This window comes from Vidua chalybeata, chromosome 28 (assembly GCF_026979565.1).
Source record: "Vidua chalybeata isolate OUT-0048 chromosome 28, bVidCha1 merged haplotype, whole genome shotgun sequence".
Taxonomy (NCBI): Eukaryota; Metazoa; Chordata; class Aves; order Passeriformes; family Viduidae; genus Vidua; species Vidua chalybeata.
In genome coordinates this window covers 3285881-3296116 of record NC_071557.1, presented here as the reverse complement: position 1 = coordinate 3296116, position 10236 = coordinate 3285881, and the positions used below count along the sequence as shown (strand labels likewise).

General features: G+C 54.3%; 1 protein-coding gene across 1 annotated transcript; it reads right to left on the bottom strand.

Moving 5' to 3' along the window:
* Positions 1-3195: 3195 nt before the first annotated feature.
* On the bottom strand, positions 3196-8493 carry TGOLN2 (trans-golgi network protein 2). Its single transcript, XM_053966385.1, has 4 exons — positions 8278-8493; positions 6652-7982; positions 6052-6135; positions 3196-5540 (listed from the first exon to the last, which is right to left on the bottom strand). Exons 1-4 carry the CDS (start codon positions 8351-8353, stop codon positions 5535-5537), a joined length of 1497 nt encoding a protein of 498 aa, XP_053822360.1. The 5' UTR covers positions 8354-8493; the 3' UTR covers positions 3196-5534.
* Between the last annotated feature and the right edge of the window lie 1743 nt (positions 8494-10236).

The window sequence follows — 10236 nt, the reverse complement described above, 5'->3', positions numbered from 1 at the left end:
CGGCTGAAACCACACTGTGTGCCATGACACAGGACATCACTGGCAGTAAACATTCCTCCCAGACACCAGCTGGATGTCCATGAGTTCATAAAAGTTGTCCTGAAATCCCCCCATGGTGACATTTGGGGACAGCAACCCCAGGGCAGGGCTGGGAGAAGCCCTGCTGCTGGAGCAGGAGGAAAACAAAGCCCAGAGGTAGTTCCTGAGCAGGGAGCAGTGTGACCGGGCAGGGAATAGTGTGAGCCTGCTGGAAAGGAGCCCTGGGAAGAGGCTTGAAAGCTGATCTGGCAAAGAGGATTAGATCACTGAGCAAAGAGATAACTCAGTGATGGGATGAAATTTGCAGAGAAGGTGAGCTCTGCCAGGAGAGATCACCCAGAGTCAGCCCCTTGAGGAATCCAGGGGCACAGCAGTGAGTGGGGGAGGCTGCTCTGGGCATCTCCAGCCCAGATGAGACCCCACCTGCAGAGCTTCCACCAGCTCTGGCTTCAGCACCAGAGGGATGTGGAGCTTCTGGAGCGAGTCCAGAGGAGGCCATGGAGCCAGGCTGGGAAAAATGGGGGTGCTCACCTGGAGAAGAGAAGGCTCCAGGGAGACCTAAGAGCCCCTTCTACTGCCCAAAGGGGCTCCAGGAGAGCTGGAGAGGGACTGGGGACAGGGATGGAGGGACAGGACACAGGGACACAGCTTCCCACTGCTGGAGGGCAGGCATGGATGGGAGATTGGGAAGGAATATCCCTGTGAGGGTGGGCAGGCCCTGGCACAGGGTGCCCAGAGCAGCTGTGGCCGCCCCTGGATTCCTGGCAGTGCCCAAGGCCAGGCTGGACACTAGGGTTTGGAGCACCCTGGGACAGTGGAAGGTGTCCCTGCCATGGCAGGGGTGGGATTGGGTGGTCTGTAAGGTCTCTCCCAAGCCATGTCCAAACAGGACAAAGCAGAGCCAATGCTCCTGTCCTTCCTCTCACCCTGCAGGCTGTGCATCCTTTCTCAGCCCTGCAGACCCACGCTCCTTCAGGCTCCTGGAGGGTGGCGACGAGGCCCTGCCTTACTCCCAGCCTGCTGCAGACATCTGCTCTCCTCAGGACAGAGGGGTCCTGAGGCGCAAAACCCAAGGGGTGACCAGCAGCAGCTTGTTCCCTGCCACACATGGAGAGTAAGGGACAAGTTACAGGAAAACCAACCAAAAACTCCTCCGGGAAGGTGAGGGGCTCAGCCTGCAGGCACCAGAGCTGTTGGGGTGAGGGTTTAACAAGCCAGGTCCTCTTCCCAGGGACCCTCTGCAGAACAGAAGCATCTGATTTAGGCCCAGAACAGTGCAGTTCAGAACAGACACCCAACCTTCCCCCCAGCAGCTCCAAGGAGACCCAAACCTGCCTCTCCTCCTGCTTTTCTCACCCCAAAAAGCTCCAACCTTGCAAATGCCATCTCACTCATTTTGGTGTTTTTTTAATCCAAACAAACAGTCCCAGGCCATGGAATTTGTCATGCAGAGGCAAAGCTGATGTGTTTGCTTGGCTAGTGCCCTGCCCATAAGGAAAATACCTGCTGTGAAATCAGCTCAGGTTCACCTGTTTGCTCAGGAGGCCGTGCAAGACTCAAAGCTTTCAACAGAGGAAGATGAGATAAAATAAACCTGGGGGGTGGTTAACGGGGTTTGCAGGCTGGGCTCACTGGGGTGCAGAGTGGAGGTCAGGGAGTGGATGTAGCAGCATTTCACAGAGCTATGGAATCATCTGGGTTGGAAAAGCCCTGAGACCACCAAGTCCAACTGCCAAGGCCACCACTGACCCACGTCCCCAGATGCCACGTCCACACAGCTGCTAAATCCTCCCAGCGATGGGGTCTCCACCCCTGCTCAGGGCCTGGACTGCTGTTTCCATAGAGGAACCTTCCCAAAATCCAACCTGAACCTCTCCTGGCACAGCTTGAGGCCGTTTCCCCTCACCCTGTTCCCTGTTAGCAGAGCCCAACCCCATCTGCTGCACTCTCCAGAGCAGGAACAGGAGTGTTGAAGGGCACAGCCCCAGCTCTGTGCCCAGTTTCGCCCAGTTTCTCATGCATGAAACCTCCTCCACCCTCAGGGCCTCTATCAGAATGTCTCAATCCTGCCCCGATAAGCAGAGCCCAACCCAGCTGGCAAAGCATTTCTGATTTTATTTGATGTTATTTCCACTCATGGACTTCAACTCCTGGGCAGTCACCCCCACATGACCCCACGGGCACTCCCCAGCCCTGGGGTGCCCCCACTGCTTCCTGCACCAGGGATAGGACCTGAGGGGCAGGTCCTGCCCCACCTCACCTGCCCTGCCTGCCAAAGTGTTCTGGGGCTTTCCCAGCCCTCTCAGATCAGGGTGAGAGCAGGCAAGGGGTTCAGTGAGCTCTTGGAGCACAGTGCAGCAGGTTTTTTTGGAAATCACCCTAAGGACACAGAGCAGAGCAGTGCTTTGAGCCCCTCGCAGCAAGGCTTGGAACTGGGGGATCTGTAAGGTCTCTTCCAACCCCACATTCCCACAGGAATCTTCCTCTGAGCGCCCATTTTCACCCTTTTTTCCTCCTGCAAGCTGACAGTAGCCCCGTCCCCAGTGGCCCTCCCTGGTCCCAGCCTGGCGGGACTGGAGGAGAGAGTGGAAGGCAGGATTTCCTCCTGAGAGGGAAAGGAGGCGGGGGGAAAGGAGGGACTTTCTTCCATTCCCGGCAGGAAACACTCCCCAGAGTTCCCTCAGCATCCACTGGGGATCGGGCACCTTCTCCTCCCCGTTCCATAGAAGCCACACCACTCTTCCCCAGTCTCCCAAGCTGTTGCTGCTCCAATGAGCTGGGACATCCTAGGATTGCCCTCTGGGGCTCTCTGCAGGAGAAAGAAGAAATCCAGGAGGAGAGCTCACGACTAAGCTCTGTCTAGAGGAGTTTAATCTCCTCTTGGGCCCTGACCTCACAGCACCCAGTGCCAGCCCCCGGAGCTGGGCTGATACTGGGCCCTGGAAAGCAGACTGGAAACTTCAAATCTGCTCTGGCCCAGGCCTGTCTGGGCTCCTTCCGCCTGCACACGGAGCTCTGAGCACAATCAGCTCCACAAAACCAGGGGTTTTTACCAAAAAGTGGTTTTGCATAAAGAGGAGCCACCCTGTACCTTTGGTGCCAGGTGTCAACCAAAACCATGCAAAGAACATGAAGAAAACAAAACCAAGAGAGAAGTGAAAACTCAAACTTTTGGGTCTTTTTTAATCCGTTTACTGATTTCACCACACAGAAAATTAAAAAAAAAAAACCAAAAAAAAAACAGTACAAAGAACTGTAAAAAATTCTGATCCTTCCAAGCAAGGTGCATTTCACTGCAGCTGAAAACAAATCACGTGCTGGTTCAAGCCCAAAAAGTAGGAATATTTGGCAAAAAAAACCTCTGTACCAACAGATGCCATCCATGGAAAACACATGTGTCCAAAGGAAAAAGGTTCTGTGCACCTTGATCCCTTTGGGGACACGTTGCATAAACACCACAAAACTCAACAAACTGGGAGCAATCCCCAGAGGTTTGGGGCAGCCCAGACTGTTGGCAGAACACACCAGCCTTGGGAAGTGCTGGTGGGGAGAATTTGGGGGAAAACCCCACAGTTCAGCCTGGTGTGAGATCTGCCTCTCCCCAGACCCAAGAGGTGTGTCCTCATTACCCTAAGGAATGCTTGGCTCAGCCTGGGATCATCGAGGTGTTTGAAGTCCAAAATATTCCCTCCCCTGCTGGCAGCAGGGTGGGATTCCCACAGCCTGGAGCAAGAGAGGGCTTGAAACAGCTCCCAGGATAGAAAAGTAAGTAGATGGTGAAAAAATAAAAAGCGTTTCTAAATTGTTATTAAAAAAACAAACAAACAAACAAAAAAACCCAAAAAAAAAAAAAAAACACAAACCAGGACAAAGCAAGCGTAGAGCACTCACACTCCAAAAAGCGCACACACTCCAAAAATCCTGACCAGTGCAGCCCAGGAGCACACGGAATTCTACACACTGGAATAGGGTTTGTCTCCCTGCTGTGTCCCCCTCCCCAACCCTGCCCTAAAGCAGCCCCCCCCGCCTGGCTGATCCCACAGGGAGCAGGGTGGTTTGGTGCAGGGCGTTCCCACCCTTTTTCCCCCAGAGTTACATTCCCAGCCCGATTTCCCTTTCCCTTCCCTCCACCCTCCTTTTCTCCAGAACAACTCCTGGAAGTCCTTTTAGCATCCTAGATGTTTCCCAGGGAAACTCTGAGAACTCTTTAAAGCCAGGAGGGACTCTCATGCTTGCCAAGAGCCAGCAAAAAGGGAAAGGATGGCTTTAGGGTTTGGAGAAGGTCAAACCCTCTCTCCCCTCTTGGAATGAACCGTTAGGAAATCAAAACCAGAGCTGCAACTTTCACAATGACCAGGAAACGGCTCTGCCCTTGTCCAAGGTGACCACGAGGCAAAGAGCTGATTGTTCCCAAGCCTGGGGAGGCCAGAAAAAAGCCCCCCACGAGGGAATTTAACCATCCTGGGACTCTTCCCGTGCAGTCAGTCGGCAAGTGCAGGACTGGCACAGGCCTGGCACCTGATGCGGCGCAGCTGGGTGCCAATGTGAGGAGCTCTAGGCTCCTCAAATCAATTTTTTTCTGGAAAAATCCAAAGCAGGAGCTAAGCAGGTACTCTGTGCCCTCTCCAGAAACATCCCAGCTTTTAGAAATCTCTGGGGAGTAGAACTGCAGGAATGAAAACCACCTCACAGGTGTAACAGAGGCACCAACCCCTTGGTCTGACCAGTACCAGTCCAACACAACTGGAGGCACTGGGAGCTTCCCTCATCCCAAACTCCTCAGGGATTTACATTCCTTCCTTCCTACACCTGACAAGGGGAGGAAGCAATCTTCCCATCCGAATCCCTGACCTTGACAGGGTATGGAGCTCCCTCAGCCTGACCCCCTCCTCCACAGCACCACACCACAACCAACACCCCCAGTGCAAACTGGGAGGACTGGGAGGGAAAAGACCTGCGTGGAGCATGAAGGGTTTGAGCTACAAGAACTGCTTCAGCATGGCCAAAGGTGTATGTGAAAAAGGGAATCTGGGTGTGAAACTGGAAAGCTGATCAGGGAGAGAAAACCCAAATCCGAGTCTGTGCTGGGTCAGTTCCAAAGAAGCGCGTGAGAACTCACTTGCTCCCAACCTGAGCATCCAAACCCAACAGATGGAGAAGGAGGGGCAGGAGGAGACCAAGGCAGCTTCGTTCCCAGGCAAGGGACAGTCCCATGGCTCATTGTGCAGCAGATCCTTAATTCCCCCCACAAAAAGGAGGGGTCAGTCCAGCAGATGGCAAATTCCATTGCATTGGGACACAGAAGTTCTGGGTCTGGCTCTTCCAGCAGCCAGACACCCAGGGGGAAAACAAGGCAGCTGGGAAACAAGCAATTTAGGGAAGTGAGAGGTTTTATCAAGGTGCAGGTGCAAAACAAAAAGCGTTTCCCCTCCTTCCTGTGGACTGAAATCCAGCTGTGGCAGCACTGCCATCCCCATCATCATCTGAGGAGGAATCTAGATCTGGAAAGGCAAAAGGAAAGGTTGGAACCACCTGAAAGCTCAGAATTACTCTGTTCTGTCCAGACTTGACTGGGCTGAGAAGCTCCCAAAGCAAACACAAGCTCTTGCCTTTGTTTTCCTAACTTTCCTCTTCCTATGGCAGAAGACAATTACAGGCATATCTGCCCTGAATGGCAAGAGGGGAACAAGGTTTTGAGGGAGAGAAGGGATTTCTCCACAAATCCTACCCTTCTGCCACTAAAATGCTGTCTGACAAGTCATTCGGATCAGTGACAAAGTCATTTAGCAGAGCCCAGCTGGAGAGTGTCCCATCTGTGCCCTGGGTCAGCTCTGCCAGCACTTCTCAGTCTTACTTTCTCTGTTTCCTGGCAAGCCCCTGTTTCCACACCACACTGTGCTTTCCCAAACTGCCTGAGCTGGGGCTTTGGGCCCTTTCTAATGCAAAGGGCCAATATTTTGTATTTCCACCACACACCAGGCATGTCAACCCCCACTTTGGGCTGGGTCTCACCTTTTGGTCCAGTCTCTGATAATCACCAGATTTGGGCCGTCGACCGGTTTTTGATCTTTTTCCTTCCAGAGCAAAAGCAATGATCTTTGGAGAGAGAAAAATGGAGACAGAGTGACTGGAACAGCAGCTTCCAATACAGGCTCACCTCTGGTTTTTCATTCACCTGCTCCCACAACCTTTTTCTTGTGACCAAGCACTTCAAACATATAAATGCCAATATTCAGTCATTGCTAAGATGGGTAACGAGGTTTGCTCAACAAGCAGAAAACAGTAAGAATTTTTTTTTTTTTTTTTTGTCCTCCCTCAAAACCAGCCTTATGTGAGGCAAAACCCCAGTCTTGTATTGCTGCTGCAGAAAACTGTCAGTAGGAATCTGTCAGAGATAAGATGGAGGGATCTCACACCTCTCAGGTGAAAATCAGCAGCAGAGCTGAGAACACCCAGTTCCCACCAGATCCACCCCTCCCACTCCTCCCACTGCTGTGGGACAACACGCACACGGACCAGACTGGGAGTTACTGGTGAGCAGCCAGTCAGGATGAGGGGAAAGGGCTGAGCAGGTCCCACCCCAATCCCCAGGGCTCGAGCAGGGCCGCTCACCTTGCGTTTGTTGTGGTAGGCCACGTACAGGGCTGCCACAACGACAGCTGTGGTCACCAGGTAGGCAAAGAAGTGGCTGCTCTCCGAGCGGGCCCTGGGCAGGGAGGGAGCACTCTTCTCCTTGTCCCGACCCAAGGAGCTGTCACTGCCCTCCTCAGCCTTGGCCACATCCTCCTCGGCGTTTCTGTCATTTTCCACAAAGCTGTCGCCTTCCCCAGCGGACGAGTGTGACACAGGGCTTTGCTCCTCCTGGGAGTCCTTTGGACTGTCCTGGCTGTGAGGCTGCTCGTCAGCAGCACTGCCCTGGCTCTCGGCCTGGGCCTGCTGCCCACCGCTGCTGCCTTGGCTGGTGGCCCCGTTTGTGTGCCCCTGGCTGGCCTCGTTGCCAGCCCTGTTCCTGTCACTGCTGCCCTGGTTGGTGCTGCCATTTGTGCTCTCACTGTCCTTGCCATCATTGCTCTTGTTCTTGCTGTCCTGTTTGTTGCCCTGGTCCTTGTTGGTGTTGTCCTGGGTGTTGCTGCCATTTGTGCTCTCACTGTCCTTGCCACCACTGTCCTTGTTCTTGCTGTCCTGGTTGTTGCTCTGGTTGTTGCCCTGGTCCTTGTTGGTGTTGTCCTGGGTGTTGCTGCCATTTGTGCTCTTGCTCTCCTTGTTCTCGCTGTCCTGCCTGGTGCCCTGGTCCTTGTTGGTGCTGTCCTGGGTGTTGCTGCCACTTCTGCTCTCGCTGTCCTTGCCATTGCTGCCCTTGTTGTTGCCCCCGTTCTCAGTGGCCCCTGGCTGGTTGCCCTCCTGGCCGTTCTTGTTGACAGTGTTCTGATCATTGCTGTTGTTGTTCTGGCTGCCACCAGTGTTGGTGTCTTTACTGCCGTGACCATGACTGCCACTGCCTGAGTTGCCCTGGCCAACAGTGCTGCTGCCAGAGTTGTCCTGGCCATCACTGCCTGTGTTGCCTGGGCTACCACTGCTGCTTTTCTGGTTTTCATCTCCTTGTCCCCCGCTGCCTGCATTGCTGCTTCCACCATTGCCATTTGCACCATTGCCATCCTGAACAGCCCCTGTGCTGCTGCCTTTCTCTAACTCCTTTTTCTTCTTCTCCTCCTCGTCGTCGTTGCCGCCGTTTCCAGTGACACTGTTGTCCTGCTGCTCGTTTGTCTTCTCGTCCACCTTAGTCCCGCTATTCGGGTCTGTTTTGGTGTCGCTGTTGTTGTGGTTTTCCCCGTCCTTCTGCTCATTTCCGTTCCCTGAGGATGTGCTCCTGTGTTCCTGGCCGTCAGCCGCTCTTGCTCCCTCAGGCGCTGTGGAAGATCTGTCGGTCTCCGTTTGCGAGGGCTCTGCAGCGGCAAACGCGGGGAACCCCGTCAGTCGGCACTGGGGGGCACAGGGGGAACCCCGAGAGGGACGGCGGAACCCCTGCGGAAGAGGGGACACGCCGCAGGAGCTGGGGGGAACCTCGGGGGAGAGGGCAACGGGAGTTACCGAGCGCGGGCGGGGAACCCCGGGTGACCGAACGCGGCGGAACGCAAGGGCAGAGGAGGCTCCCAAACCAAGCGCGGTCCCTGACCCACCCCCGGCCCACGGGCTTCGCTGCCCCCTCCCGTCCCTGCCACAGCCCCCGGCACGGCGTACCGGCGGCGCAGAGCCCCAGCAGCAACAGCGGGAGCAGCAGCGGGAGCAGCAGCGGCAGCGCCCGCGGGGCTTCCATGGCGGGCGGGCGCTCAGCACCGGCTCGGCCGCCGCCGCCGCTTCCGGGCACAGCTCTCGCGAGAGCAGCGAGAAGACGGGAGGCAGTGCGAGGCGGTGAGGGGGCGGAGACTGAGCGGGACGGGGCGAGGTTTGAATATTTGGGCAGGGCGTCGGCGCGCGGGGCGGGGTTCTCGCTAATGGGCGGGGTTATAGGCGTGACCGCGCGTGTGGGGCGGGGCTTGTTTGGGCTGGGGGCGGGGCTTGGGAGCCCCTTTGGAAGGCGGTTGGCGCCCTCTGGCGGTCACAGCTGCATTTTGGGGTGAAACCCGCCAGTTTGGCGTCAAACCCGCCGCATTTTGGGGTAAAACCCGCCGGTCTGGGGTCTGTTCCCCGGCCCTGAGAGCCCAAGGCAGGGAGTTAGTGAGAAAGGTGGTGACTGCAACCCCAGACAGGCGCTAGGAGTGCACTCCCGGCTCGGGGGTGGGCGAGGTTGGGGGACAACAGGCAGGAAATCAGGGCTGCTTTCCTTTCCTTTACTCCAGGACAGCTCTGGAGAACCTGCTGGTTTTGGATAACCTGCTATTTTTCGGGTTTTTTTTTTTGGTTTTTTTTTGGTTTTTTTTAGTACCGTTATTTTTCGGATTTTATTTAATTTTTTGAATAAACTGTTATTTTTCAGATACTGTTTCATTTTTTGGATAACCTGTTGTTTTTTCTTTTTTGGTCCAAGCAGGTATGACCTCTTCAACAGCAGCAATTCCCAGCAGAGCAGGAAATTGGCTGTGCCTATCAGTGGGCACCCAGGACTGTTCACTTCTTTCAGTTTATCTGGTTTAGACTCTTAAATCTCCCTTCTTTGGGCTAAATATCCAGAAACCTGTCTCCAGCAGGAATCACAATCTTCCATGGGTCCAAGACCTGCTCCATTTAACCCTAAAACACAGGAAAATCACATGGAAACCAGCTGGGTCCCACACGGTGACTGGGGAATGATCCTGCCTTGGAGTGTGGCAGGAGATGTGGCTGATTTTCTTCTCTCATGGTTTCTTTTTCCCAATCTCTGGGGAATCTCAGTTCAATTCAACACATTCCAGTAATCCCTGCTGCTTGGCTCCGCTGGTGCCAGCCTTTCCAAGGAGACCAGAAGCACTGGCGCAACGCTTTTTTGGGATTTAAACAGCAAATTGAGGCTGTTTCTCATGCTCAGCTTTCACTCACCCCCTGGAAGTCAAGAGTGACTGAGCAGAGGCCAAGTTCCTCTGGATTTACAACAACGCCTCTGAGAATGGAATTCTGCCCAAAATACCACGGATGAGGCTGGCATCAGCCCAGAGCCCGGTGGCTGGCACCAGGACCCGACCCTTCTGTGGGGATCAAACAGGATAAAGAGGACCAGTGACCTCCCCTCACCTCGTGGCCCAATGGCAGCTGCTGGTCCGGTGTCGCGGGGACATTCTCCTTTCTTTCAGGATTTCTCATAGAGCAGCACAGAGGAAAGAAACAGGAAACAATTTCTATTTCTGCTTCTTGTTTTTCTCATGTAGGATGTGTTTGGAGAATTGTTTACCTGGGGTGATTGCTTTATTGGATTCTGGTGAGGATTGTTTGGAGCCTGATGGCCAATCCAACTCACCTGTGGCTGGACTCTCCAGAGAGGGTCACGAGTTGTGAGTTAAAGATGGTAGTTAGGAAAAGTAGGCTTGTAGTTTTAGTATCCCCTTTAAATAGCATATTAATGTATTATAGCATAGTTATAATAAAGAAATCATTCAGCCTTCTGAACTGGAGTCAGACATCAGCATTTCTTCCCACCAGGTTCACCTGCATTTACAACAGTCCGGGAGCATGGCTCATGGATTGAGGGGGTACCCCAGGCTGGGAGGGACCCATAAGGACCACGGA

Excerpts from the sequence above, each read along its gene's own strand:
- TGOLN2 (XM_053966385.1), bottom strand. The coding sequence starts at position 8,353 with ATGGAAGCCCCGCGGGCGCTGCCGCTGCTGCTCCCGCTGCTGCTCCCG. Across the intron at positions 7,983-8,277 it reads GCTGGGGCTCTGCGCCGCCG|AGCCCTCGCAAACGGAGACC; the intron begins GTACGCCGTGCC and ends TTGCCGCTGCAG. Across the intron at positions 6,136-6,651 it reads CCTACCACAACAAACGCAAG|ATCATTGCTTTTGCTCTGGA; the intron begins GTGAGCGGCCCT and ends CTCTCTCCAAAG.